Here is a 27,256-nt window from a genome sequence, read left to right on the forward strand (position 1 = left end):
CAGCGCTCAGCGCGGGAGCCTCGGCCACCACCGCCGCTGTCCGACGTGTCACTGCGAGATCCCCGCCCCCGGGGTGGGGTCTCGGGCTCCAGCTACCGGAGACGGAGCAGAAGGGGGAGGTTAAAGGGGAAGGACCCCCGGAAGTGCCCCCTCCTCAGTGCGGGTGAGGGAAACGCCGGGGGCGGAGTCCCCTGCCTCCCCGGCGTGGTTGGTGCGTTCCGGGTGACGTCAGAAGCAGCCCGCCCCTGCCTGGATGGTGCGCCCTGAGTGACGTCAGGAGCAGAGGCCGGAGCTGTCCATCAGCACCAAAGGCCGCGGGCGGGCTCAGGGCATGGGGCCGCGGCTCTGGGGCAGCCCTAGCCCCTGCTCCTGCTCCTTTCCCTTCCGCAGGCCCAGCCTGGGTGCCGAGACTTCGCGGGACTGGAGTGCCAGCCGGTGTTGGAGGCGGAGCAGCGACGCCGCCGCACAGAGACCAGTCCCTCCGGCCCAGCAGTCCCCCTCCCCGCACGGCGGACTTTTCCCGGACCCCAGTCAGCTGGGGCCTCTGGCGCTCCTCCGCACCCCCGGACCCTCCGACCCCTGTACAGCCTCTTTCGCTCAGAAGCTCAGGTCGCCTCCAGCCCAGGTAGATCTTGGACAATCCCAGATTTAGCCGCCCACAGAGGAGTCTCCTGGCTGCCTCCTTCTTACCGGCAGCACATTGCCCTCCTCTTCCCTCAACCCACTACCCCTTTTAACTTCTTCAGCCCAGCCTCCTTTAGCCGGGCACTTTGTTTCCCTTTGTCTTTTGTCCACTTCAGAAATGCTTGCAGAGCTGCATGATCTGGGCACCACTCCCTTGTCCACTGTTGTCCTTGCCTGGTTCTCCCACTCCCATTCTTGTCCCCATCCTTGTGGAGACCCAGGACTCCTCCTTGACCCCAACTTCCTCTCTGTCAGGCTGACCTGGGAGGGTGACTCCCTTCCATTCCCAGCACTATGCCAGGCACTGTGGCGACACTGCGGTTCCAGCTGCTGCCCCCGGAGCCAGATGATGCCTTCTGGGGTGCACCCTGTGAGCAGCCCCTGGAGCGCAGGTACCAGGCACTGCCGGCCCTCGTCTGCATCATGTGCTGTTTGTTTGGAGTCGTCTACTGCTTCTTTGGTGAGACCCCTACCTCATCCCTCATCTGGGCTCCCCACTGTTTCCCCAATTATTTCTCTAGGCCCCCTCACCCCACCAAATCTTCTCTAGAACATCACCAGCACCACCACCACCATAGCTATCTTTCTTTTCTCTTTCTTTCATCCCACACATGTTCATGGATCATCTAGACTCTAGATTCTAGAAAACACAGGTTTTTGAATTAGGCATGCTTGAATTTGAAACTGGCTTTTCACTTTACTAATTGTGATACCTTAGCCCATGACTGTCTGAGCCTCAGTTTTCTCATCTGAACAATGGGGACAATGATATTTGTCTCACATTGGGTTGTTGTGAACATAGTAGACACTCAATAAATAATAGCTATTGTGGTAAAGATGTGTTTGCTAGGTAGGTACTGAAAATATTTAGTAGGGTGACTGAACATAGTCCTTTACCACAGGACTTTTTGTCCAATAGGGGAAAGACTTCTGGAACATTCATCCCTGTAATACATGTTAGGGTAGGCTAAATGGTAGTCACATACGTGGAGATATTCCTACAAGGCAGGCTCTAGTAATCAGGGCTGCTGTGAAGAGTTGTATAGGATGGGGCACTGCACAATGGAGTTCAGTTGAATAGGTAACTGGGGGCTGAAATCTAGCCCTTGCTCCACTTGCCAAACTCTAGGTCTTGGCACAGGCTGCTTTACCTAGGGAAGACACGACTTTTTCTAATTCGCATAAAGGTGTGAGATGGGCTAGTGAAGTAAGTGCCCGATGACTACAGCAGGAGTTATAGGACTTCAGAATGGGGAACAAGCTCCATGGGCTGGGGGCCTCCAGGAGAGCATTATAGGCAACTGGAAGAAGTACAAAGGAGGCACAGAGGTCTGGATTCCAGGCTGGGTAGAGGTGCCTTGAGATTAGTGCTCTGTAGCCTTTATACCTCCCCCTAGAATGGCTGTGTAGTAGGCACAGATGGGAGCCAGATGGTTCCTCTCCTTCCACCCCCAAACTCTAGGCTGAACAACTGCAGAATGAGCAAGAGGAAATGCCCTTCTAAGGGTTCAGGACACATTCTAAATCTCCAAGGCGTCTGTCATCCCATGCCCTCCACTGCCCATATCTACTCCCTCTGCAGTTGCTCAGTGCACCCTGACATGCCGTCTCCTGGGCTTTCCTCCACCCTACCCTCCTTGGATGCCCTCACTCCCAGGCTCTTGGACCCTGAGCCCTGCTGTATTCCCTATTCCTCTTTCTAATCCCAGAACCTCCTGGACTTTGATGCCTCCCCTCATTCCTAAAACTCAATCTCCTCTTTATGAACATTCTCTTTAGTGCTCCCTGACCCCTTAATCTCCATCTCTGACTTCCCTCTTCCCAACTGTTCAGTTGGGAAAATCCCTCACCCTTTCAGGTACTCTTAATGGGTATAACTTCCATTTTTATGAAACTCCATGACCACTGTTTCCCCTTATAATCCTCTTTGACACCCTATGACCCTAGTGATCCCCAACCACCTCGTTATCTCATTACCTCCCATCCCTCTGTCTCCCTCTATTACTCCTAACACTTTGATCCCTGTGATGCCATTGTCTACCCTTCCCCCACCATGATCTCCTATTTCTTTGGCCTCAATATTAGCCTCTCTCAGAAACCCTTTAATACTCTCAACATTTCCATGTCTGTTGATTTCCCTACTTGCAATGACCTCATCTTCTGGAACCCCTCCCCAATAACCCTGCTTCTCCATTCTTTTTGTCATTTTCTAATAATGTCATATCTCTGAAGCCCTGTGACCCCTCAAAGACCTCATCTTTCTGAACCCGTGTGACCCTCATCTCTCAAGTTCTGACTTCTGAATCCCTCATCTCTTTGAACAGTCCCTCCCAAGGCCATGATGATTCAGATTGCTGATCCCCTTGTGACTCCAATGACCTATCTCTCTGAGCCCTATGACTCCAAAGATCCTAATGTCCCTATCAAGGATTCACTCTTGACTCCAATGATATATCTGACTCCTGTGACCCTCGAAGACCCAACGCTCATCTCAATAATTCTGTCTCTCTGTTTTCCCAGTGACTCCCAGTGACCTAGCTCTCTGATCTGCCTCGACCTCAGTGGTCCCATCACTGATGCCTTCAGGACACCAGTGACCTTGGCGGGGGGGGGGGCGGGGCTCTGATCTTAGTGTCCTGCTCCTGCTTCCCCTGTCCATGAATCCTCCATATCCTTCCATGTCCATGAACCCTCCAATCTCCTGCCTGGAGCCTGGTGACTTCATTTTGGCCCCTTACTAGCCCTTGTTCCCCTCCAGGTTACCGCTGCTTCAAGGCAGTGCTCTTCCTCACTGGGTTGCTGTTTGGCTCAGTGGTCATCTTCCTGCTGTGCTACCGAGAGCGGGTGCTGGAGACACAGCTGAGTGCCGGGGCAAGTGCAGGCATCGCACTGGGCATTGGGCTGCTCTGCGGGCTGGTGGCCATGCTGGTGCGCAGCGTGGGCCTCTTCCTGGTTGGGCTGCTGCTCGGTCTGCTGCTCGCTGCTGCCGCCCTGCTGGGCTCCGCGCCCTACTACCAACCGGGCTCCGTGTGGGGCCCACTGGGGCTGCTGCTGGGGGGCGGCCTACTCTGTGCCCTGCTCACACTGCGCTGGCCCCGACCACTCACCACCCTGGCCACTGCCGTGACTGGTGCTGCTCTCATTGCCACTGCCGCCGATTACTTTGCCGAGCTGCTGCTGCTGGGGCGCTATGCGGTGGACCGCCTGCGTGCCGCGCCAGTACCCCCCCTCTGCTGGCGGAGCTGGGCCCTGCTGGCACTTTGGCCCCTGCTCAGCCTGATGGGCGTTCTGGTGCAGTGGCGGGTGACGGCCGAGGGGGACTCCCACACAGAAGGTGAGAGGGTACAGGCCAGGGTGGATGAGAGAGAAATGAGTGGCCAGGGATGGGTGGGGGGGATGGAGGGAATGGAGTGTGGGGGAATAGGGCTGTGTACACCAGTGGCCAGGTGAGCTGTGCACACCTCAGAAGACAGGACCTTAGCCCCAACCTTCGTTCTGCAACAAGGTATAGGGTTGTGTGGGGTCTGTGACAAGCCCATTTCAGGCACAGGGGATCCAACAGAAAAGGTTCCTGCCCTCATGGGATTACATTCAAGTGGAGGGAGACAGACAACAGAATGCAAGCACTAGGTAATTCCAGGTCTGGAGTCATGAAAGAGAAATGCAGGGCAACATGAACAAGTGACTTACAGAGGCTATTATAGATAGGGTAGGCAAGGAAGGTCACTTGGGAGAGGTGACATTTAAGTAGAGTGCTGAAGGATAAGAGGCCACATGCAAAGAGCTAGAGAAGAGGGAGCAGCAGGAGCAGGTCCACAGAAGCAAGAGTTTGGCTTGCTGAGTGGGCGGGAGTGTGGTGGGTGGAGGCATGCCCTGAGTGTGGGCCCTTTGGGCCATGACGGGGACTCTAGATTTTACCAGGAAGGGAGTGGGATGCTATTGTAGGTTTAAAGTAGGGGGGCTATAATCTCATTTAGGATCTGGGATGGTCACTCTGGCTGCTAAGTATAGAAAACATCGGGGAGGGCAAGTGTAGAAAGGCCAATCAGTGAGAAGGAGACAGCAGTTGCCCCATTGATGGAGGATGAGGGCTGGTTTAGGTGAGTCACCTGGGGCTCAGGGTGGGAAAAGGGATAACAGCCGGAGAAGGAGTACTTAGAAGTCTAGGAATCTTCCACATGACTCTCGGAAGACAAAAACAACTGCAAGAAGTCCCATCTGGGAGGTGGGAGACCAGGAAAGGAAGGGGAAATGGGGGGTCGCAGACAAGGGGATTCTGGAGGCCTGGAGCCCTCGGATAGGGTGGATTGGGGAGGCCTGGGGAAGACAAGGCAGGTGGCCTGTGAGACCCTTCTCTGCCCCACCCCTCACAGTGGTCATCAGCCGGCAGCGGCGACGCGTGCAGCTGATGCGGATTCGGCAGCAGGAGGAGCGCAAAGAGAAGCGGAGGAAGAAGAGACCCCCTCGGGCACCGTCCAGAGGCCCCCGGGCTCCTCCAAGGCCTGGGCCCCCTGACCCGGCTTATCGGCGCAGGCCGGTGCCCATCAAACGCTTCAACGGAGATGTCCTCTCCCCGGTGAGCACCCCGAGCCTCTCCAGCCCCAAAGGGGAAGAAGGGAATGTGGCAGAGTCTGTCCCACCAGGGCTAGGCCTCCCCCAGGGGCTGATCACTATCTAGTAGGCCTAGCATTTGTCTACCTATTGTAACCCCTGCCCAATGGGCCAGAGGGGTCCAGCTCTAGGATTGGGGGAAAGGTGTCCTGAATATGAATATTAATGAGGTATGGTAAGGGGTAGGGTCTCAGGGCTGTGGACTCACAGTGTGGTGAGGTCCTGGGCCTAAGGCAGTGTGGGCTGAGTCTCAGGCTGTGGGGTGCAGGGACAGGCTGTCTGCCTGAGGTGGCCTTCTGGGCAGGGTCTGCAGTGCCTCTCTCACACCTGTCTTCACTCTCCCACAGAGCTACATCCAGAGCTTCCGGGACCGGCAGACCGGGAGCTCACTGAGCTCCTTCATGGCCTCACCCACAGATGCGGACTATGAGTATGGGTCTCGGGGACCGCTGACGGCCTGTTCAGGGCCCCCTGTGCGGGTATAGCGGTCCTGCACACCCGCCCACCTAGACTCTACGTGCGGGTATAGCGGTCCTGCACACCCGCCCACCTAGACTCTACGGTCACCAGCTCTGCCGGCTTGGGGAGGCCTGCTGGATCACCGCCCAGCCCGCCTGGCCTTGTGGCCTTGGCTGTCCCTCTCCCCATCCTGAAGAGGGCTGGCCTGGCTACCAGAAGGGAGGACCTGTCTCAGGCTAGCCCTGGCCTAAGGGGCAAGCCTCCTCCCTAACTCCAGAGGGGCTCCTGAGGGATGCGGGGTGTGAGCCCCATTGGGGTGTGCTCAGGGTTGTGAGTGTGTCGCCTGTGTGTGTGTGTATGTGTATGGAGGGGTGGGCTTGGAGGGGACACTGGGACCCTTGCCTTAGATTTCTGATTGATAGGGCTTGTCTAAGGTTGGCCCTGCCTCCTCTCCCACCGCCAGGGTCCCACAGGCCACTCTCCTGCATGTCAATGTGGAGGAGGTCTGCCTTCCTCCCCCATTGCTCCACCTCTCAACCAGACTCATCTAAGGCTTCTTGTCCTCGTCCATGGGGCAAACGGCAGCACCCCTCACCCTGGTCCCCTGTCCTCTGCAAAGCCACCAGCCTGAAGCCAGGGGCAGGGGAGGGGGGCGGGGGGTGTTGCTCTGGGCTGGGTTAGGGAGAGGGGCTGGGGGAGGGGGCTTCAATGCACGGTGCATGTCTGGTGTCTGTCACACCACCCTGGACACCTCATGCTTCTGTCTCCCCTCACCCCACCCACCCTGTTTTACATATTTTATAAATGTGCCAAACTGTGTGGCTTCTGCCAAGAGTGGTGGTGGTCTTCGGTGACTGGCACTTTCAGGGGCCAAACTGGAGGGGCTGCAGCCTTGGGTGTCCTGTGTCACTTACCACACAGGGCCCCTGGGCAACTTCTGCCCTCCTATATCACACAGAGAGCCAGGGAAAAGGACTGTACCACTTTATTGTCTCCCAACACCTCTGGTTCCCCTGCCCCCCCCCCCCAACCCCTGCCCAGGGTATGGGCACACGCCTTCCAAGCTGTCCGAGGGCACCTGCCTGGCCTGGTTCGGTCCTCCTAGCTACCTGCAGAGGAATGACTCGGTGTGGGGCTGGGGAGAGAGTGGGCATCACCGTCCTCTCCCCTGGCAGAGCCCGGGAACCCACATAGGAAGAACTGGGTCCTCACCCCCTACCCCACCCTTCCTGGGCCTCTGTCAGGGATGTCTGCGGGGTGCGGGGGGGTGGGTGGGAGGAAAACAGGGGTCAGCCCCTGGTTAGGAGTGGGACAAGACACAAGTCTGGAGGAGATGCAGGAGGGTGGGGCATTCCACGTGGAAGAGGAAGGAAATGGGACTAGCTCAGGAGCCCTCTGCTCAGACTGATGTGGAGCTCACCACGAAGGGCAGAAGCCAGGACAGCAGAGAGCAGGAGGAGGGTCAGAGGCAGGTGGGGGTGCAGACCAAGGGGCCAGTAGGTGGGAAGGAGAGGAACTAGGGTACAAATGGGGCATTCAAGAGAGACAGATGTGGTCCAGAGTCAGGAGGGAGCGAGAAGCCTGAACAGGAAAGGGCACAAAAAGGCGGGAACAGCTGACCTGAAGCAAATGGTTCCTGTGGAGAAAACAGGCCTCCCTCCTCTCCTCAGCCCCTCCCCCACTCCAGACCTGCAGTACACCCCAGAACCAACTGGTCATCCCAAGTTCTGGAAAATCTCTGGTAGGTGTGTCTCAGCCCACCAGCTCCCAGGCCACCCCTCCTTCCTAGCCAGCCAGCCTGCCCCTCTGACCTCTGCCCAGTCAGCTTCACTCACCCTCTACCAGCAACCGTGTGTGGGCGCTGTCCTGACCGGCCTGGCAGCTGTAGGTGCCCTGGTCCTCAGGTCGCACGTCATGGATGACCAGGCTGTGGGTGGGGCCGTGGCTGCGCAGCTCGTACTTGTCTCCCCGGCACAGCTCGACCCCCTCCCGCAACCAGCACACGTGGCCTCCCCAGCGGGACACAGTCACCTCCAGTACGGCCCTGCGGCCGACCAGAACCGTCTTCTCTCTGGGGGGGCGGCGGCACATCTGGAGAGGCAGTGCTGGGGGTGAGGAGGAGAGCTTAAGTTAATAGGGACACCCAGGGGCGCCAGGAGGAGAGACGCATCTTCCCTCCCTCTGCAGCCTCCACTCCTAGTCTCAGATCTCCATGGCACTAGCCCGTTCCTCTGTACCCCAAAGTCTCCTCCTCCCCAGGAAACACACTGCCCTCTGTGACCCTCCCCAGAAGAAGAGTCCCTCGAGGAAGGGAGGAAGGTAGGCGGGGAGGCGGGGAGGCAGCGTTCCCAGGACCAGCCGCCAGCCTGAGACTCCTGATGGGGAGGGAAGATGACGCCCACTCCCTCCCGTTCCTCCCCAGTAGCTTACCCTCCACCTCCAGCTGAGCCACGGACTGGGCGGGACCCGCCTGGAAGCGGACCTCACCGGCGTCCTCCGGGCGCAGCTCGCTCAGCACCAGAATGTGTTTCTTCCCTGGGTACGTGAGGGAGACGCTAAGCGAAGCAGGAGCCGCCACTGGGGAAGGTTCGGGGATGAGGGTGGGCCGGTGTAGGTCCCTGGGTCGGTTTGGACGCGGCAAATGTGCGCTGGCTGGGCAGAATTGGGTCGCCGAAGGGAAAGAGGAGCGGTCCAGGAAGGAGGGCTCAGAGCTGGAGACCCGGGAAAGACCGGGAGACTGCTCCCTGGGCTATGGGGCGGTGCCCACTCGAGCCGGGGCGGGGCTTATCCTAGTAGGGCGGAGCCTGTCTGAGCCAGGGGCGGGGCAGCAAGGGACAGGAGTGGGAAGAAAGTCTGCCAGACCTTCCTGTCGGATGCGGACGTGGCCTCCGGGTCTCAGCTGACGGCCTCCGAGTTCCCAGCTCCCCGTGGTCTCGACCTCCGACACGGTGCACTCGAACGTTGCGCCGTCACCTTCGCGGGCACGAACAGACCGGAGCTCGGAGAGCACAGACACGTTGCGCTCTGGGGCGGAGCGGGAGGTGTGAGGCGGAGCGGGCGGAGCCCGACCACGCCCACGCCCCGCCCTTCTCTCTGGAAGCCCAGCGGTCAGTCCCGGGCCAGTCGGGTCCGCAGCCCCCTCGCGCACAGCATTGCCCAGCCCCGGCAGCACCCGGAACCCACCGCGCACAACCAGGCGGACGGGCCCGGCGCGAGCCGCCCCCAGTGCACAGCTGTAGGTCCCGGCGTCCAAGGGGCTGCAGCGCCGCAGCTGGAGAAGGCGACGCGTGCCGAGGGCCTGGAGCCTGAGCCGAGGGTTGGGGGTGAGGGGGTACCCGTCCTAGGGGCGAGAGTTGCAGAGGGTCAGGGTGAACTCCGCTGGACACGGTCTTGGGACGCGGCGGCGCCCTCTGTTGTCAGGCGGTTTCCAGGCGCGTTTTTGCCTTTCTGGCTTTCAAGCTGGGATCTGGCTGTCCCAAGCCTTCAGGGCCTCGCTGAGAGCGAAGAGCCTTGTTGGGAAGGTGTCCCCTTTGGGGACGTTAGGACTCTACCCCTTTTGTCTGTCCCTGGGCAATACTTAACCCCACTGAGCCTCAGGCTCCTTCCAGGTAACACTGAGATCACAAGATCTTCCTCATAGAGCTGTTGTAAGGATTAGAGGTTTAAGTGTAAAGTAAATGTAAACCTGAGCACAGTGCCAGGCACACCCCTACAGTGAATATTAGTTGTTTCCGTCCTTATGATGCCAAGGTGGGCTGGGCTCTGACCTTCTCCCAAGTGACATCAGCCAAGGCCTGAGAAAGCTCGCACTCCAATGTAGCTGTGTCTCCCTCGGTCACCTCTAGGTCCTGTAGCCCCCGCACAATGGTCACTGGGGCCTCTGGGAGTGGGAGACGGAAGACATACTTGGGCACAGGGGTCAGTGGTGGACACACTTAGGAAAGGTGATCAGTGGAGGCCACTAGTGAGGCAGAGAATGTGCTGGGGATCCAAGTGGGATGCTGGTCAGTGGAGGATAGGACAGGGCTATGGGGGTCAATGGGACAGGAGTGACCAGCCAGGAGTGTCATACTTAAAGGTGGCCAGTGGGGGACATGCTGGGGTTAGAGGGGCATGGGGAGCGACCAAATCAGAAATGCTACTGGAGTCACCCATAGGCAAGCTTGGTCGGTGAGGACCACACTTGGCTGGAATGGACAAGTGACACTGGCCAGTGGGGACATGATGGGTTCAGAAGGGCAATGGGGTAACTCTAGAACAGGTGCAGTTAGAAGGGAACATGGTGGGCTGGACAAATGGGGGACACTCAAGCAGAGTTGCTAGAGGGGTCATCCTCAGGCAGTTAGTGGATCACTAGGACTGGAGTGGCCAGAGAGGCCCAATGAGGCAAGCAGTGGGGGGGGGGGTGTCACAGCAGGCAGGTGTGGTCAGTGGGGTCACACTCAGAGTGGTCAGTGGGGCCATGGTCAGGCAGGCAAACAATAGGGACCACACCAGCACAGGCTGGCTCACGGTAGCATGGTCAGTGGTTTGCAGGGACCAGAAGGTCAGTGGAGTCACGCTGGATGATTGGATGGGTCAAAGGAGTCACACTCAAGCAGGGCAATCTCTGGGCCACACGGGGCCAACGTGTCAGGGGTGTCACACTCTGACAGGCTTGGTCAGTGGGGGCCACGCAGGCAGGGGGGAATCAGTAGAGTCACACTTGGTGCAGTCAGTAGGCAGGCAGTGGGCACAGCATCCGCACCTCTCACAGTGAGTCTGGCTGCACAGCGCAGGGAATCCAGGGTGAAGGAGACGCAGCCGGAGTCAGCCGGGCCCAGGCTGCTGAGCACCAGGCGGTGAGTGCGGCCCTCGGCATGCACGTGGCACTTGGGCCCCGGCTGCAGCCGCACTCCACCCCGGGCCCACTCCCCAGCCACACCCTCCTGGGACAGCTCCAGCTGGAAGGTGGCACTGCCCCCCTCAATGATGGTCATATCCTCCAGAGGCCGTAGCACCCTCAGCTGCTTCGCTGATTGGGGGAGATGGAGAGAGAGGGAGAATGAGGGCTCCAGCTCTGGGCAGGGGTTTTGAGGGCTCATGCACCCCCTTGGCCCTGCCTATATATTACCTCTACCACCCAACCTGAGCCCGTATGGAAAGAAGCTCAGAACCAGAGTACAGGCAGAAAGGAGCCCAGCAGGCCAACTTGGGGGGAGAGGCTTGTTGCTGTTAGGGGAGGGCACACATGAAGGGAGTGAGCTGCGGTTGGAGGGTTGAGAGATCTGGGTGAGGGGTACTCTGACACCAGAAGGAGCACAGAAATTGAAGTCAGACACACTGGGATTCGATCCCAACTCTGCCATGTAGTTTGTATGCTGTGTGACCTTTTGCAAACTGCTTGACCTCTCTGGGCCTTAGTTTTCCCAATTGTACAAGGTGAATAGCATTGAGACATGGGTTTATTGTGATTAAATGAGTGAAATAAATTAGAAGAGAATACATATCAGCAACAGCAATCATTTACCAAGCTCTGTGTGGGCATCTTATGTTATCTTCGTGAATGTTCCCAAAGATCCCTGGAGTAGGGATCACCCCCATTCTTAAGAAGACTTGGCTCAGAAAGGTTAAGTCATTTGCATGAGGCCTCACAGTTAATAGAAAGCTCTGACTTGTGGGGTGGGGTTGCTCTTTGCCAAATGGGCCCATGTATCCTGTGGCATGTGACCGAGGGATAACACGGCAGGTCTTTCTGGAGTATAATATTTATGTTTACAGCAAAGCCAACTTGGACATGTGAAATGGAATGCAAAATCCACATGGACTTCTAACGTACATACAAAACACTAAAAAAGGAAAGTTTTGCTTTGGGCAGGCTGCTTCAGGTCACAATTCTAGAAGCCAGGCAGGGCTAACTTGCCTCAGTGGTGAGGGGCACTTTGGTGGGGGTGTGAGGGGCCCTGGGCCAGCCAGGAAAGGCTGTGTCAGGGGGTGAGCGGTGCATTAGGAGAGGACAGGACACTCACGCCTCACGCTGAGTCTGGCCAGGGTGCGATCGTGGTGGCTCTCACAGCCGTACGTGCCCTGGTCAGCCAGCACGACACCGTGGATGAAGAGGCGGTAGACATGGCCATCCTGGGCCATGGACACGCGAGAGTCGTGGGGTAAGGGCTCCCCAGCTCGCAGCCAGCGTATGGCCCCCGCTGCACCCACTCGACCCGTCTCCACTTCAAGGCACACATCCTGGCCTTCCTCAGCTCGCACGTCCTGCAGGCGCCGCAGGAACAGTAGCTCTGTTTCTTGAGATGGAAGGGGGAGGGGGCACAGAGCCTGACACCCTGCTCCCTGGCCCATGATCCCGCGGCGCGTGGACATATCTGCTAGGGCCAGGGTTGGGCAAACAGGGACAGAAGCCAAGACCACTCCCTCCCCATCAGGACCAGACCTCGAACGTGGAGCCGGGCGCTCGTGGCTGTGCCCCCTGCTCGGGCGGTCACCGTCCCCGCGTCGTCGAGCTGGCAGCCTCGCACTGTCAGCGTGCGGCTCAAACCGTGCTTCCCTATCTCTAGCTGGGGCCCTGGAGTGACAAGGGCCCCATTGCGTAGCCAGGTGACCTCGGCGTCCGGTGGGGAGACTTCACACCGGAAAGTGGCATCATCTCCCTCGTGGACAGTGAGAGGTGTCAGCTCTGAGACCAGCTTTGCCTGTGGTGGTTCTGGGGGATGGGGTCAGGCAGTGAGGTGGGCTGTGTCTTTCCCTCTCCCTCCTTTTCCTCCTCTCCTGGGGGTGCATCTCCCAGTTATTGGAAACATCTTTCCTGAGGACCATGAGGGTGATCATTTACCATGGACCCCATTTCTCTTAACTGTCACCACAGCCTTAGAAGACAAGCACCATCCCCCCACTTCAGAGCCAGGGCTCAGGGAGGTGAAGCAACTTGCCAGAGTCACACACTACTGGCAAGCAGAACCCAGGTGGGAACCAGGGTGAGTTGACCTAAGAGCCCCTGCTTTTAACCACTGCGCTATGTCTTCTCTTACAGAGAGGGTTCATGAAAAAAGGAGGCCTGAACCCTCACCCCAGGTGTGCATGCATCGGTTAGAGGCAGAGGTAGCAAGGTGGGGGTCAGGGGCGGAGGGGGTCCCAGGATGGGGCAAAGGTGTGGAATTTGGGGTGCCAGGGCCCACAGGGTGTGAGGGGTGCACTGTTACCTTCCACGCTGACGAGGAAGATGCGGCTGTCCTGGGGCGTGTCGCACAGGTACTCCCCAGCGTCCCCGCTCCGTGCCCCCTGCACCCGCAGCACCTGCCTTGCCCCGGCCTGCTCCAACCGCACCCGCCCCTGGCTTGCCAGTCGCTCCCCGTCCTTGTACCAGCGCACAGGGCCCCCTGGCCCGGAGAGGTGCACCACCAGCTCTAGGTCCCCACCTGGGGTGCTGCGAACCCTCGTCTGGGCTGCCTCGGGGGCCACTACCCGCACGGGGGGCTCTGTGGGGTCAGAGAGGGCGTCACTGGGAAGGAGAGGCCTGAGGGCTAAGAGGGGGGCAGTGGGAAGCAAGATGCTGGGAGACGTGGGTAAGGGATGGACAAGGCACGCTAGAGAAGTTGGGGGGAGATTCATATGGGTTTGGGGTGCAGCTCTCTCAGGCCTTCAGTCCAGGCCATACTTACCAGCCACTTGCACGGTGAAGCTGAGGCTGGGGGTCCCCGGGGCTGTCCCCGACTGGCAGGTGTAGAGGCCTGTGTGGGTCAGCTCTGCAGCCCGGATGCGGAGGATGCGGCGGGGGCCCTCGGCCTGGAGCTCTAGGCCCTCACGCTCCTGCACGGGGCTCCCGTTGTGACTCCAGAAGACCAGGGCGCTAGCCCGGGACACTTCACAGCTCAGCACTACTGGCTCGCCGGGGACCACACAGAGTGGGGCAGGGGATGCCTCTGGGGCGAGGAACTGGACTGGGGGCTCTGGACAGAGAGAGGAGCATGTCGGCTTGGCCTCACTCCCCGCTCCCGCACCCAGGCCGGCAGGAAGCACCCACCAGCCACGCTGACATCGAAGGTGACAGCTTCGTCACGAGTCTCGCACACATACTCCCCCGCGTCCTCGGGCTGGGCGTGGGGCAGGGTCAGGGTGCGCACAGGCCCCTCGGCTCCCAGCAGCAGCGTGTCTGATGCCTCCACCTCCAGCCCATCTTTGTACCAGCGCACCTGAGACCCGGCAGGGGCCACCTCGCAGCGCAGCTCCACGCGCCCTGGGGCCCCAAACTGCAGGTCCAGGGAGCGGGCTGCCGGGTGCACAATCTTCTCTGGCGGGGCTGGCGGACGGACAGACGGAGGGAGTGGGGCTCAGGCTCGGCCAAAGGCCTCTACCCGAGTCTCCCCCTCCCTCGCCCCCAAGCGCCGGTTTCTCAGCCCTCTCTCTTCCCAGAGCAGCTCTTGGGCCCGGGGTGGCGACCTCCACGGGCACCTGCTGTGTCCCAGGAGCCACGCTAAGCGCAGTGCGGCTCTTGGCACAGGTACTCCGGACACTACTGCACCGATGTCGGCTTCGCTTTGTGGATGAGGACTTGAGGCCTCTTTAGAGGAAAATAATTCGTCCACAGTCCCACCGACAGGGAGAGGTAGGCCCCGACCTTGCTGGCCCCAGTGCACACTCCCCGCAAGTGGCCCCGACTCTGTACCCCTCTTCCCTCTGATGTACTTATCACCTACTGGTTGTCTGTCCATCCTCACTAGATTTCGAGTTCCACAAACTCGAATTCGAGTGGAGAACTGGAGGGTTGCTCTTACTGGCTTGCTTCTCTATCCGCATTCAGAACAGTGCTGAGCACACAGGAGTTGCTCAATAAATATTTGATGACTGAAGGCTCCTAACTGCTGGGCTCCCTCCACCAGGCCTCCAGTACCTGTCACAGCCTGATCTGGGCAAGCCAGCGCTCTCTGCTGGCTGAGAATGGGAAGCTGGGGGAGGGGTAGGCTTCCTGGGGGCAGGTGTGTGGGAGGGGGCCCTAAGATGCAGGAAGGGAGAAGGTAGGGTGTCTGTCCCTTAGCCTCCTGCCTCTCTAGCTCCCCAAGGTGCCCACAGACTGCCCACCTGTGACAGTGACAGTGAAGAACGCCGAGTCATCTCCGGCATCACATACGAACTCGCCTCCCTGCTCGGGCTGGGCGGCAGGCAGCACCAGGCGGCGGTGCGGCCCGTCGCTCTCCAGCACCAGGGCCTCGCTCTCCTCGACCTCCAGCCCATCCTTGTACCAGCGCACAGGGGCGTCCTCCCGGGACAGCTCACACCTCAGCACCACGCACTCCAAGCTCACGGCGATCAAGGTCATCTCATCCCGGGGGTATATGATGCGCACTGGGGGCTCTGCAGAGGGGGGCGATCACAGGCTGTCACACACTCGCTGTCGGCCTCCCAGGCAACAAGAAGTCCCTGTCACTTGCAATAATGTGATAAGGATACTCATAACAAGGGTAAGAGGTCTAGGACCTGCTCTCTGAAATCCATGGGGCCGGAAATCCAGAAAGCATCAGATCCCGGAAATGGTGCATTTATCATAGATCACACACCTGCTTCTCCTTGCCCCCTCTGGGGCACCCCGCCCCCCATCAACCATACTAACACTTCTCCCGGGTAGCCTATAGGTACACTCACTCTAGGCAGGTAATTAAAGAGTAGAAATCGTTTCACAGAAGTTAATGTCAGGTTTTACTGAAATGACTTTGCATAACCAAATTAACAAAAAGACTTCTGATCTTAAGACGTTCTTTTAGAGCAGAATTGTGAATAAGAGATCCAGGATTTCTGGGGCACCTGGGTGGCTCAGTGGGTTAAAGCCTCTGCCTTTGGCTCAGGCCATGATCCCAGGGTCCTGGGATTGAGCCCTGCATCAGGCTCTCTGCTCAGCAGGGACCCTGCTTCCTCCTCTCTGCCTGCCTCTCTGCCTACTTGTGATCTCTGTCAAGTAAATAAATAAAATCTTTAAAAAAAAAGAGAGAGAGATTTGGGATTCTAATAACAACTATTATTTCCTAACGTTCCAGAACAGCCCTAAGCACCTTACACATTGAACCCTCACAGCGATCTGAAGAGGTAGGTATTGTCTTATCCCTGTTTTCCAGACAAAGAAACTGAGGCACAGAGTGATTACCCAACCTCTTTAAGGTCACAGCTGGCTACACCTGCTCTGTGGGTGGAGGGTGGGGGGAGGAAGAACCGCCATCTGGGAAAGCAAGGCTCAGACTCTGTGAGCAGTGGTAGGGATTGCAAGCTAAGGCTGGCAGAACTCAGTAATGATTTTTGCATCTGTGCATGAGTTGCCAACACCTGTCGGAGGGTTCCCCAGGGACACTAAACACTGATTCTGGGAGTTCATTTCCAACTGCTCCAAACCGGTCGCTCTTCCATAGAAAAGGAGCTGTGTCAACACAAGAAGTGACTGGTGCCCTGAGCCCAAGCCTGCCTCTGCTCCCAAGTTCCAGGGATGTCTGTCTCAGAATCTTTCTAGCTTCCAGGAGGACACTTTCAGAGCGCCTCTAACCTTCAGCCCCCTGGTGGCAAGTCTTGGTAACTGCTAGCTTCCCGGTCTCACTGTTTGCAGAGACGTACATGGGCAGTCGAGCTCTCCCGCACACACTCAAGTCCTTTGCCTTGGCCACCCACCTCCCTGATGGTTGGTTCTTAGACTCTAGAGGATGCCGGCTGGTTCTCTGGGGCCCAGCAAGGCTGGCAAGTTGCAGAGGAATGGCTGCTTGTGGTGGAGGGGGAGGTGACGGGCACTCGGGTGAAGATGGGGTACGGTGATGGGGCTGGGGTGTGGGCACAGCTGCAGGGACCTCAGCTTGGCATCGGACTTGGTTCTCCCTGGCCCAAAGCCAAGGTGGTGCTTGTGTCAACTTCCCCGTGAAGAATCTGGTGTTTTGTGGGGAGGCCAAATGTGGGCGGAAATGTGTGTGGCTGCCATTATGTCTGGCCAGAGCCTGAAGAGCCTCACTATAGCACAGAACATGTGCAGGAAGGTCTCTTTGGCTTTGCGGCTTGTGTGTGCCAGGTTGCATCTGGAATGCAGAGAGAGTGTGTGTTCGTGGGTGGGGGGTGCTAAGTAGCTCAGCCCGGACTGAAGCGTCATCACTCTTGGGCCAGGGCAACGAGACGGTGCCAGGTATGGGGTGGGCACTCCAGTGAAGCCAGCGGGGTTCTTCTGTGCCCCCCAGAGCTGCCTAGACCCTGCAACAACACTCCCCTATCACGCTCCCCCTCCCCCCCGCACTGGGAATGGCACCGTGGCCTGCAGCCCCCCAGTTTCCAGCACCGAATGAACCACCTTCACTTCCATAGTTGTCCTGTGCTTTTCCAGCTTTAAACATTCTCCCCACAACCTTCAGTCCACGCCTGACCCCACTGAGTTAGCTTAGCTAACTCAGCCCCTGCCGCAAGTATCCAGTTTGCAGGCACTTCCTGCCTGCACACAGGGCCAGCAGCCCCCCCGGCCTCAAGCTCCCGCCATACCCTATCACAACACTGGACAATCCACATCTAAGACCCTCTCGCGTGTCTGGCTTTCCTGCTGGGCTGTGCGCTCCCAGGGAGAAGTGAGCATATCTGTCTGCTTGCTGCCAGGTGTCCAGACCCAGCCCAGGGCTGTCTCCTACGGGTGGCACGGGGCCTCTCTCCGATGCCCGCCCTAACTCTCCTGTTCTCCTCTCTCGAGCCCTCGACTCTCATCCTTCACAGCACTTGTCACGAGGTGTCCACTGTACATTTATTTGCGCGTTTATTGGTTTAACACAGGGGTCGCAAACTCAAATGCCCTCAGGGGCCAGGTGGGAAGGTCAGTGGCTGAAGCAGTCTGGGGAGGGGCAGAGAGGCAGGGCGAGGAGGCAAGGAGCGAGGACCGTGGGCCCCGTGTTATGGGGGCAGCTGCTACTCAGTGCCAGCTGTTCGTCGCCACGGGGGGAAGCGGGACCAGAGCCGCCGGGTCTTCGGCTTTTTCAAGAGGATGCATAACTCCGGATTGTTATTTGAACTGTCCTGACTTTGGTAAGACTCTGCAGGCCAAACAAAACACATCTGTGGGCTGCATGGGGCCCTACGGACTGCCCGTTTGCGACCCCTGGTTAACAGCTGCCAGCTAATCTGGCAGCTCTCAGGGCACGGAGCCTGCGTGCGTCCACAGCCCCTGGCCCAGCGGCCGACACACAGGAAGTGCTCAGCAAACAAGCCTGTGGAACACAGCTCTTCCCTGCGGCAGCCCTGGGGCCAGGGAGGAGACTGCTCCCTCTGGAACAGGGGCTCCAGGGTCTTCTGGGCGGAGATCCTTGGTCCATGCCCCGCAGCCCTGCCTCCCTCCTCCCCAGCGAGAGCTAACTAGGGAGTCCGGGCCAGCTCCCCCAAGGGCTCAGGACTGTGCTCCGGGCAGCTGGGGGGAACCCACACCTGTGACAGTGACGGTGAAGGAGGCCGACTCGTCATCGATTTCACACAAGTACTCGCCGGAGTCCTCAAGCTGGACAGCGGGCAACACCAGGCGGCGGACAGTGTCCTCCTTCTGCAGGAGCAGCGCAGGACTCTCCACCACCTCCTCGCCGTCCTTGGTCCAGCGCACCTCGGCCCAAGGCCGGCACAGCTCACAGGTCAGCACCACGCGCTCCAGGCGCACGGCTGCCACATACACCTTCCCGCTGGGGTACACGATCCACGAGGAGACGTCTGGAGGACAGGGACAGTCATGGCCGGGACCCAGGGACCCCGCTGCCCTGCCTGATCCGTGTCGTTCCCTCCTGGCAAGTGGGCCGTGTCCGAAGGGAGATTAGGTCTCATGGCTGCTCAGACAGCCACGTCCGGTGGGAGACCCCACCACGGTCACCAAAGCGCATCACAGGCAAGGAGGTACCCTCTGCTAAAGAAACGTGCTACATTCTTGGGGTTGGGACAGGGACCATATGACAGGTGGGACCAGGGAGAGGTGGGTTGGGTGCCCAGATGAAGCCAGAGTCTCCCATAGGCTCCTCAGATCTTCTAAGCCCCCTAGTGCAGGGGCCCACCTACCCCCGACCCCGCCTCGCTGTACAGCTGCCATTCCTAAAGCTCCCCTTCGCAGGGGAACAGAGAGGGCAGAGCTTCTTGTGGATCGTGGAGCCCTGGCCCGTGTTAATGACAACGTGTTTCCTGTGGGTGACTGACCCTCAGGGTGCAGGGCAAGGAGGGACATGAGATCAGCCAAGGGGAGAGAGAAGCAGGGCCTTGGGACAGTGACCCCAGGGTGAGCGTGACAGCTGCCCAGGCGGTGTCCCATGGGCCTGCCTGGCCCCCGCACCTGTGATGGTGACCGTGAAGTAGGCACGTTCGTCTCCAGCGACACACTGAAATTCGCCCCCGTCTGGAGGCTGGGCTGCAGGCAGCACCAGGCGGTGGTGGAGCCCTTCGTTCTCCAGGACCACGAAGTCACTCTCTTCCACCTCCTGCCCATCCTTGTACCAGCGCACGGGTGCGTCCTCTCGGTCCACCTCGCAGGTCAGCATGACACACTCCGAGGTGATGGCGTGCACGAATACGTGCTCCTGGGGGTCCAGGATATGCACCGGGGGGTCTGGTCGGAAGCAGAGACGGGGTCACACAGACACCCCCCACTCCCCCCCCAACAGGAGACCACTTCCTCCCGGGGACACGCCGGAGGGTTGAGGCCATGCTGTGCAGGGGGTCTGGGGCAAGGACGTGGGGTACTGAGTGTGTGGCCGGCGAGACAATGAGATCGCGTGGCACCTGAGGGTCAGAGGTAGCTCCCTGAGTCCCAAGAGGATCAGAAGTGGCTCCATGGGGACACGGGCGGGGGAAGGCACAGCCAGCCTTTGTCTCAATGGAGAGGAGGTCACTATCATGGGCCCCATGAGTGCCACGCTTGCTGCTGCTTTCAAGAGCGCCCCTGGAGCACTGGCCCCAGGACGGGCAGGAGGTGGGAACAACTTAGCAGTACTGCTAAGTAATACAGCGGCTCTCTACAGGTAGTAAGTTCCCTATCACTGGGGACATGCAGGCAGCAGCTGGATGACCTCCTGGCAATGGGGCTGAAACAGATTTCCACTCAAAGCGAGATGATGAGCTGAATCGGGGGTTCCTAAGCTGCCATCCCAGAGCGGATCCCTGGGCTCTGCCCTGGACAGTCTGGTGTCTGGGCATATGCATTTTTAATAAGCTTCCAGGGTGGTTCTGAAGCTGCCAGAACATGAACTGGCTTGAGAACCACTGGACTGCTACGCTTAAAGCTCCCCTTTGACCAGGCGCCTGAGGCAGTAGGGTAAGCACAGACCTGGATGTGAACCCAGCTATGGTGTTTGCTGGCTGTGTGATAATGGGTAAGATACACAACCTCTCCGAGCCTCAGTTTCTTTCTCTGTGAACTGGAGATGTATTCCTTCTCATCCAGTTATGAAGATTACACGAAATGGTGTACATATGAAGTATTTAGTACAATGTCCGCCTCCTGGTAGGTACCCAATAAATGTTGGTCCCCCTGTCTCTCCTTCCCTTGAGTTTTGTTTCCCCACCCCCTACTCAGAGCAGGGTATGTGGAGGGCAAGAACACTGGAGGATGCTGGTGAAGGGCGGACTTAGAAGCAAGTACAGAATAATTTGAAAACATGTCCCCTGACCCGCAAGGCTATCCCCGGAAGGGACCCCCAAGCAGGCAGACCGAGGGGTGGGGCTTACATGGCCCCCTCGAGTCAGCCTCAGGGGCAGGAGCCCGGACCGCCACAGTTGCTGACCTCGGACGGTGACACTGAAGAAGGCAGAGACCCCCTCCGTCCTGCACTCGAACTCGCCGCTGTCCCGAACTTCCGCGGCCGGCAGGATGAGGCGGTGTTTGCGCCCATCCATCTTCACCACCAGCGACTCATTCTCCTCCACCTCCTGCCCATCCTTGTACCAGCACGCTGGGAAGTCCACCCGGGAGAGCTCACAGGTCAGCACCACCCGCTCTGAGGTCGTGAAGGTCAACGACACCTTGTCCTCAGGGCTCAGGATGTGCACGGGGCTCTCTGTGTGGGGAGAGGCGTGGGCACAGGCAGCACCCTAGTCACCCTCTGCCTGGGATCAGCACCCCTCTCTGCTGCGGGGCGGGGGGTGTGTTCCTGCATCAGGCCACACAACTGCGGTCATTGTCAGTGCATATGTTGGAAATGAAAAAAAAAATCATGTGGGGCTTACACATCAACTCTCAAGCGCAGTGTACAGAATTCCTAGGGAGTCTGCTGAAATGCAGATTCTTAGGCACCACCCACATGTCCAAGGGCCAGGGAATCTGCCTTATCAACCAGCCCTCCAGGCAACATCCCAGTTTGCATTCTGGAAATGCTACTCTGGTTGCTGGTTCTTACTCTGCCCTCCCCTCAGGGTGCCGGCAGCTGACCACCTCCCGGCCCTGCGCTTGGGCACCGAGGGATTCCTCAATTGGCCTTACACACGCCAGCAATGATGAGACGGCAAGTGCCACACGTCCCTGCACTTTCAGATGCCCACCGAGAGCTGTCTTGCTCAGGGGGGCCTCATTCCCTTCTTTCCCTGTGTCCCCAGGTGGCACAGGATGCTTCTAGAGCCAGACTGCCTGGCCTCATCACCCAGCACTACAACTCATAGCTTGGTGATTCTGGCCAAGTCACTTAACCTCTCTGTGACTCAGCTGCTCCACCTGTAAAATAGGATAACAAAAGAGCTCTACCTTGTTAATGAACACAATGTATGTGAGATGATTAGGGTTGTGCCTGGCACATAGGAGGTTGCTTTGATAATGTTACGGGTTACAGGAAGCAGCCAGGGACTAGGAACCAGAGTCCGTGTCTTGGAGATAAAAAGGTGACCGAATCCCCTCAACCACAAAGCATGCCAGAGAAGGTGTCTATGAGGCTGGTCTAGATACTAAGGAGTGCTCTCATTGCATGTAGGTTGACATGGGCCTTGTGGACCACGGAGCCCTCTGTTTGGGCCACTCAGGACTTCTGTGTCTTGACCTTATCTGCCTGCTCTGGTCCCCACCCGCACCGACCTTGGATGGTGAGGGCGGCTGAGTCCTGAACGCCCGGGCAGCTGAAGCCCACCAGGGCCCCGCTGTGCTGGTGCTGGACAGCTCGCAGGAGGAGCCTGTGCTGTAGGCCTTTCTGCTCGATGCGGTAGCGCAGGGCCCCGGGCTCCACCTGGCCCTCCGGCTCGTGACTCTTGAGTTCTTCCCCGTTAAGGAACCAGGTGCCCTGGATGATGGTGGAAAGATCCAGGGAGAAGACAGCATCTTCCCCGTCGTATACCTGGACATCTTCCAGCCCGGCCACCAGGCGAGCCGTGGGCACTGTGATAGGGACGGAGCGCGGCCATCAGAACCAGAGGGGCAGCAGAGGTCAATGATGCACAGCACAGGTGAAGGCCGAGAACAGGCCAGGGACCAAAGGCTGGGGACGGGAGGAGAGAAGATGGGGAGGGCCTGACCGGGGCACGGCTACCATCAGGTGGGGGCCAATGGGACTGACTCACCAAGGTGAGCGGACCCGTGGAACACGATGTGGGGGCTGCGGCCGTGTTCGCTGACCGTGCAGACGCGGAAGCGGTAGTCGCCCTCGGAGGGCACACAGTCTCCCGGGACCTCCACAGCCCCGGCTTTCTCGATGCTGAAGCACTGAATCCAGTCTTCGGAGCCCACCTCCTGCCGCTCCAGCCGATAGATGAAGGGGGTCTCCGGGGCTGGCTCGGGGGGCTTCCAGGTCAGCAGGACTGTGTTCTTATGGCCCTTGAACATCTCTGCCAACACAGGGGGTCCCGGCGGGCTGTGCTTGACACCTAGGACAAGGGCAGGGTGTGCATTCCGGCCCTGATCCAGCCTCCCGCAACCCTCCCACCGTGAGTCCGCCTCGCCAGCCCAGGCTCAGGCATCTGGCGGCCCTCCTGCCCATAGGCGCTCATGCCCTCACATTTGACTCTGAGCAGAGTGGTGGTCCGGGAGTTGCCCAGGCTAAAGGTGACCTCGCCAGCATCTTCTCGGGTGACCCCTGGAAGGACCAGGGCGTGCATGTGGCCAGAGCTGCTCTGGCAGGTAGCCGGCAGGTCCTCCCCATCGCGGCTCCAGCGCCCCTCGACCCCAGCTTCTTGTGTCTCCACCAGCAGCACCGCATTCTCTCCCTCGAGGACGTCCAGCTTCCGGGGCAGCCGCTTCAGGATGGGCCCTGAGATAGGCATGCGAATCCCTCAGCCTGGGGTCTGGGCCAGCCTCCGCCCCGGCATCCTCCCACTGGCTAGCCCACCTTTGACGGTCACATTGGCCACAGTGCGCACCCGGCCCCGCATCTCGCACAGGTAGACACCGTCGTCGTCTGCCTTCAGCCTGTGGATGATGAGGCGCCGGACGGTGCCCTCTTCGATCTGCTCGTACTTGCGGCACGGCAGCAGCCTCTGGTCCTCGCGGAACCAGGCCGTGGGAATGCGAGAGTTGGGCACTTTACACTCCAGCACGGCGATCCCATGCTCCCGGCCTTCCACGTCCTGCAGGGGCCTGGTGAAGCGGAGGCGGGGCTCTGTGTGGAGGGGGGAGGCAGGAAAAGGCTCTGGAGGGGGCTCGGCCAGGGGAAGGACTCCTTGCATCATCGACTGCCTAAACCCACATGAGCTCCTGCCATTTTTCCCCCAGGGCCTGCAGGGGTTCTGGAATCACAGGAAACCACCGGAAGGGAAGAGAGATGGCCTAAATTCTCATCTGACCCTGACACTCGTCAGCCACATCACCTTGAGCAAGGCCATCCTGGTGATCCTGGGCCTCGTTTCCTGACTTTATTATTTTAAAAAAAAAAAATTCATAAAAAAAATATTTATTTATTTATTTTAGAGAGAGAATCCTGAAGCAGACTCCCCACTGAGCTCAGGGCCTGATGCGGGTTGTGGGGCTTGATCCCAGGACCCCAAGGTTATGACTACAGCCAAAATCTAGAGTCCGCCACTCAAGTTTCCTGACTTTAAAGTTGGGAAAGGGATGGAAGGGCTTGGATCACACCAGTGAGTTTCAAGCTGTTCCCTGGGGCCTCTCGGGGCCCTACACAAATTCTGCAAGGGTAAGTCGAATTTCTCTTTTAAAGTACTTTAATAGGGGCGCCTGGGTGGCTCAGTCGTTAAGCCTCTGCCTTCAGCTCAGGTCATGATCCCAGGGTCCTGGGATCGAGCCCTACATTGGACTCCCTGCTCAGAGGGAAGCCTGTTTCTCCCTCTCCCACTCCTCTGCTGTGTTCCCTCTCTGTCAAATAAATAAATAAAATCTTAAAAAAAAATTAAAAAAAATAAAGTACTTTAGTCACTTCCACCTGGATGGAGCTAGAGTATAGAATACTGAGCGAGATAAGTCGCTCAGAGAAAGACAAATACCGTATGATCTCACTCGTATGTAGAATTTAAGAAAAAAAACAAACGAGCAAACAGGGAAAAAAGAGGGGGGCAAACCAAGAAACAGACTCTCAAACTGCTGGGTACCAGAGGGGAGGGTAGGAGGGGGAATAGGGGATGATGGTCAAGGGGTACAATTATCCTGGTGAAAATAAATAAATACACAAAATGATTTTTTAAAAAGTGCGGTGAAAAAATATATATAAAAAGTCCTTTCGTCATTTTCAAAACAGCACTTTACCAAAAGAAATGATGATAGAAATGACCGGTGGGTTATGAGGCCATTGTGACATCAACTTTGTCCCGCAGGTGTGGGCAGCTCTGCCTTCCCACTGGGCTTCTCTTTCCTGGTGGTGTTAGTTAGTGTGGCCCCACCGGTTTGGGGTGTTTCAGACCTTCAGGACAACACAGGGACCATACACCTGACTGAGCACCAGGCAGGGCTCGGGGGATTTGCCAACTTTTCTCCCTCAGAGGGAACAAGGTGGGTAATAACTAGTGACGGTATAATCCCTCCAGCTGTGAAGAGCTCCAATTATGGAGAATTTACCTTCCATTGGGGGGCTGTGTTCACCCCCTTCGGGTTTTCTGTTTATGAGCACTGTAAGCATTTGTGAAATATTGTTGATGATTCAACTGTGAAATAGAAATTTCCTCTCCTTCACCTTCTTCTTTCGAACATGGACAGCAGTTTCATAAAAGTGCATGTTTCCTCCCTCAAGCTTCCCTTTGGTGTGAATCAGGAGTTTCTCAGTGTGTTCCCTGCAGCCCGAGACTTTCCCACACGACTCACCGAGGAGACTCAGTTAGGAATGCAGTCTCGTCTTAAAACGTGTATATTCAATAAAATAACACCCTTGTCCTCACTGATAGGCTTTATAAGTACATGGTATAAATCTGGACCTAGACCTAAAATGTTCCTTATATCAGTCTCGTATGTTGGGGCCCCACATAGGATTTCAATTGAGGGAGGGGGAGTGAAACAGAAAGGCTGAAATCCACTGGACTAGAAGCGCTCCCTCTTGGCTGGTCCATCAATCATTCCTTAAAGCCGTTTATCAAAGGGTCATTTTCCACTCTTGGCCTCAGAATCACTTAGGGGGGTTTGCTAAGTAGTTCCTGGGTACCCTGGAGACCTACTATATCCGAATCTCTGGGGGGTGGTATGTGACTAGTCCTCCTCTCTCCCCCACACCGTCTCTGCGGCTGCGCTGGAGGAGGCCCCTCCTCAGGGCCCGCGAAACCCGGGCGGGGAAAGGGGGCGCGTCTCAGTACCTTTGACGTGCAGCTGCACAGCACTGAGCGTCTGCCCCGCGGAGTTGCGCGCTGCGCACACGTAGAGCCCGCGATCCTTGGCCTGGCAGTAGAGCACCTTGAGCACGAAGCCGCCGTCGCGGTCGCGGTACATGAGGCGGCGGCGGTCGGAGAGCAGAGGGCGGCCCTCCCAGTGCCATTCGATCTCGGGCTCCGGCTTGCCCATCACGTAGCAGCGGAACTTGGCGTGCTTGCCCTCGTTTACCCAGAAGGTCTTGGGCGCGCACTTGAGAGGCTCCACCACGGGCTTGGGGGCCTCGTCGGGGTCCTCGGGCGGGTTCTCGGGGGGCTGGTGCACCTGCAGCAGCGCCCCGGCCTGCGCGTGGCCGTGCGCGTTGCGGGCGTGGCACACGTAGACGCCCGAGTCCGGCAGCCGCGCCGCCAGGATGCGCAGCGCCAGGCTCACGCCCTGGCCGCCTTCGGCGCGGCCAGGCTCCAGCGTGAAGTGGCCGCTGTCCCACACTTCGTCCAGGGCCATCCCGTCCTTCTCCCAGTAGAGCGCGGGCGCGGGGAGTCCCCCCACCTGGCACGTCAGCACCACCTGCACCCCCCGCAGCACCCACTGGGATCGGGGCCCCGCCAGGAACACCGGGGCGCCCTCCCCGGCTCCGGGAGGCGGCAGCGGGCGCTCGGCAGGCTGGGGCTCGGACTCGGGGGCCGGCGGCTCCAGCACGGTGACGGCGGCCGCCGCGTAGGCCTCCCCGGCCGCGTTGCGGGCGCGGCACACGTAGACCCCCGCGTCGGTGGGCAGGGCGCCGCTCAGCAGCAGGCCGTGCTCGGCGCCGTCGGCCGGGAAGCTCAGGCGCTCCGAGGCCGCCAGCTGCTGGCCGCCCTTCTCCCACACGACAATGGGCGGCGGCTCCCCCAGGACCACGCACTTGAGCTCGGCCTCGCCGCCACTTACCACCCGCACGGGCCGCGGGAAGCGCAGGAAGCACGGGGGGCTCCCCTGATCCCCGGAGCCCGCCTTCATCGTGGCGGCGGTCGCGGCCGGCCCGCAGCGGCGCGGGGGAAGGGCGGGCGGCAGGCGCGCGGAGGCCGGGGGCGGCGGCGGGGGCCTGCGAGGCAGTGAGCGGCTGGGGCCCGGCCGCGGAGCTCTCCCCCGGCCGCCAGCTCCCGGTTCGTCTCCTTACCCTCGGCCCGGAGCTGCGGCTCTGCGGCGGCGGCGATTCCCGGGCCCCGAGCCGAGCGCTCAGGGGGCAGTCCTTCCTGTTTGCCTTTGCTGCGAGGGGCCCCGCAGCCTCCTCTGCCCGCGGCCTGGCTTCCTGCTCCGGAGAGCCTCTCTTCCCAGCCCCCTCCCACAGCCCGGGCCTCTCTCCCCTCCTCCCTCCCACCTCCAGCCGCCAGGTCCCCAACCGCCCGCCAGGCTGGGGCCTGAGTGGCAGAGGCGCCTGCAGCTGCCAATCCCAAAAATATTCTCTGATGACACAGCTGGAGGGACAAGAGCCCAGACTGGCTCCTCCAGGCTAAGTTTAGAGCAGGGGGGACCACCTGCCCCCCACCCTAGCCCCGGTTCTAGCCCCAGCCTCAGCCCTTCCCCCGACTGGCCTAGCAGCTGCTTGGTTGAAAGGGGCCCCAGAAGGTATGAGGGGCTGGTGCATTCTGTCTTTGCGACCAATAACACTCTTGGGAGCTGGCAGACCCCAGCTCCGAGGCTCCTATCCCACCTGATGTCACCTCTGTGCTGGGTATAGGGATGTGGCTGTGTGTGTGTGTGTGTGTGTGTGTGAGAGAGAGAGAGAGAGAGAGAGAGAGAGAATGTGTGTGTGTGTGTGTGTGTGTGTGTGTGTGTGTAGGGGAAGGG

General features: G+C 59.0%; 2 protein-coding genes across 3 annotated transcripts; one reads left to right on the plus strand and one right to left on the minus strand.

Annotated features, from left to right (window-relative positions):
- OBSL1 (obscurin like cytoskeletal adaptor 1) lies at positions 1-26,731 on the minus strand. Of its 2 annotated transcripts, XM_046018486.1 has the most exons (21): positions 25,414-26,731; positions 23,013-23,282; positions 22,683-22,934; positions 22,249-22,551; positions 21,770-22,066; positions 20,493-20,765; positions 19,046-19,318; positions 18,166-18,438; positions 14,824-15,096; positions 13,769-14,044; positions 13,407-13,694; positions 12,948-13,223; positions 12,182-12,451; positions 11,763-12,035; positions 10,502-10,768; positions 9,522-9,634; positions 8,938-9,094; positions 8,617-8,778; positions 8,185-8,289; positions 7,590-7,859; positions 1-92 (listed from the first exon to the last, which is right to left on the minus strand). In XM_046018486.1, exons 1-21 carry the CDS (start codon positions 26,423-26,425, stop codon positions 49-51), a joined length of 5,727 nt encoding a protein of 1,908 aa, XP_045874442.1. In that variant the 5' UTR covers positions 26,426-26,731; the 3' UTR covers positions 1-48. The 2 variants fall into 2 exon arrangements, with proteins under 2 accessions (XP_045874442.1, XP_045874441.1); XM_046018485.1 differs by lacking the exons at positions 1-92; positions 7,590-7,859; positions 8,185-8,289; ... (8 more) ...; positions 13,769-14,044; positions 14,824-15,096 and adding an exon at positions 17,467-17,777 and having other exon boundaries at positions 25,414-26,717.
- Positions 391-5,852, plus strand: TMEM198 (transmembrane protein 198). Its single transcript, XM_046018490.1, has 5 exons — positions 391-625; positions 940-1,144; positions 3,443-4,018; positions 5,058-5,260; positions 5,643-5,852. The coding sequence occupies exons 2-5, from the start codon at positions 979-981 to the stop codon at positions 5,778-5,780; spliced, it is 1,083 nt and encodes a 360-aa protein (XP_045874446.1). The 5' UTR covers positions 391-625; positions 940-978; the 3' UTR covers positions 5,781-5,852.
- Positions 26,732-27,256: the final 525 nt, after the last annotated feature.

The sequence above is a fragment of the Meles meles genome, chromosome 9 (genome assembly GCF_922984935.1).
Source record: "Meles meles chromosome 9, mMelMel3.1 paternal haplotype, whole genome shotgun sequence".
Classification (NCBI taxonomy): domain Eukaryota; kingdom Metazoa; phylum Chordata; class Mammalia; order Carnivora; family Mustelidae; genus Meles; species Meles meles.

Bases quoted from the DNA above. Each gene is read 5' to 3' on its own strand.
- OBSL1 (XM_046018486.1), bottom strand. From the start codon at position 26,425: ATGAAGGCGGGCTCCGGGGATCAGGGGAGCCCCCCGTGCTTCCTGCGC. The intron at 22,935-23,012 runs GTGGGCTAGCCA...TGCCTATCTCAG, and splicing joins GGCCAATGTGACCGTCAAAG to GGCCCATCCTGAAGCGGCTG. The intron at 12,452-12,947 runs GTAACAGTGCAC...CCCATCCCCCAG, and splicing joins CTTCCTCGTCAGCGTGGAAG to AACCACCACAGGCAAAGCTG.
- TMEM198 (XM_046018490.1), top strand. From the start codon at position 979: ATGCCAGGCACTGTGGCGACACTGCGGTTCCAGCTGCTGCCCCCGGAG. The intron at 4,019-5,057 runs GTGAGAGGGTAC...CACCCCTCACAG, and splicing joins GGGGGACTCCCACACAGAAG to TGGTCATCAGCCGGCAGCGG. The intron at 5,261-5,642 runs GTGAGCACCCCG...ACTCTCCCACAG, and splicing joins ACGGAGATGTCCTCTCCCCG to AGCTACATCCAGAGCTTCCG.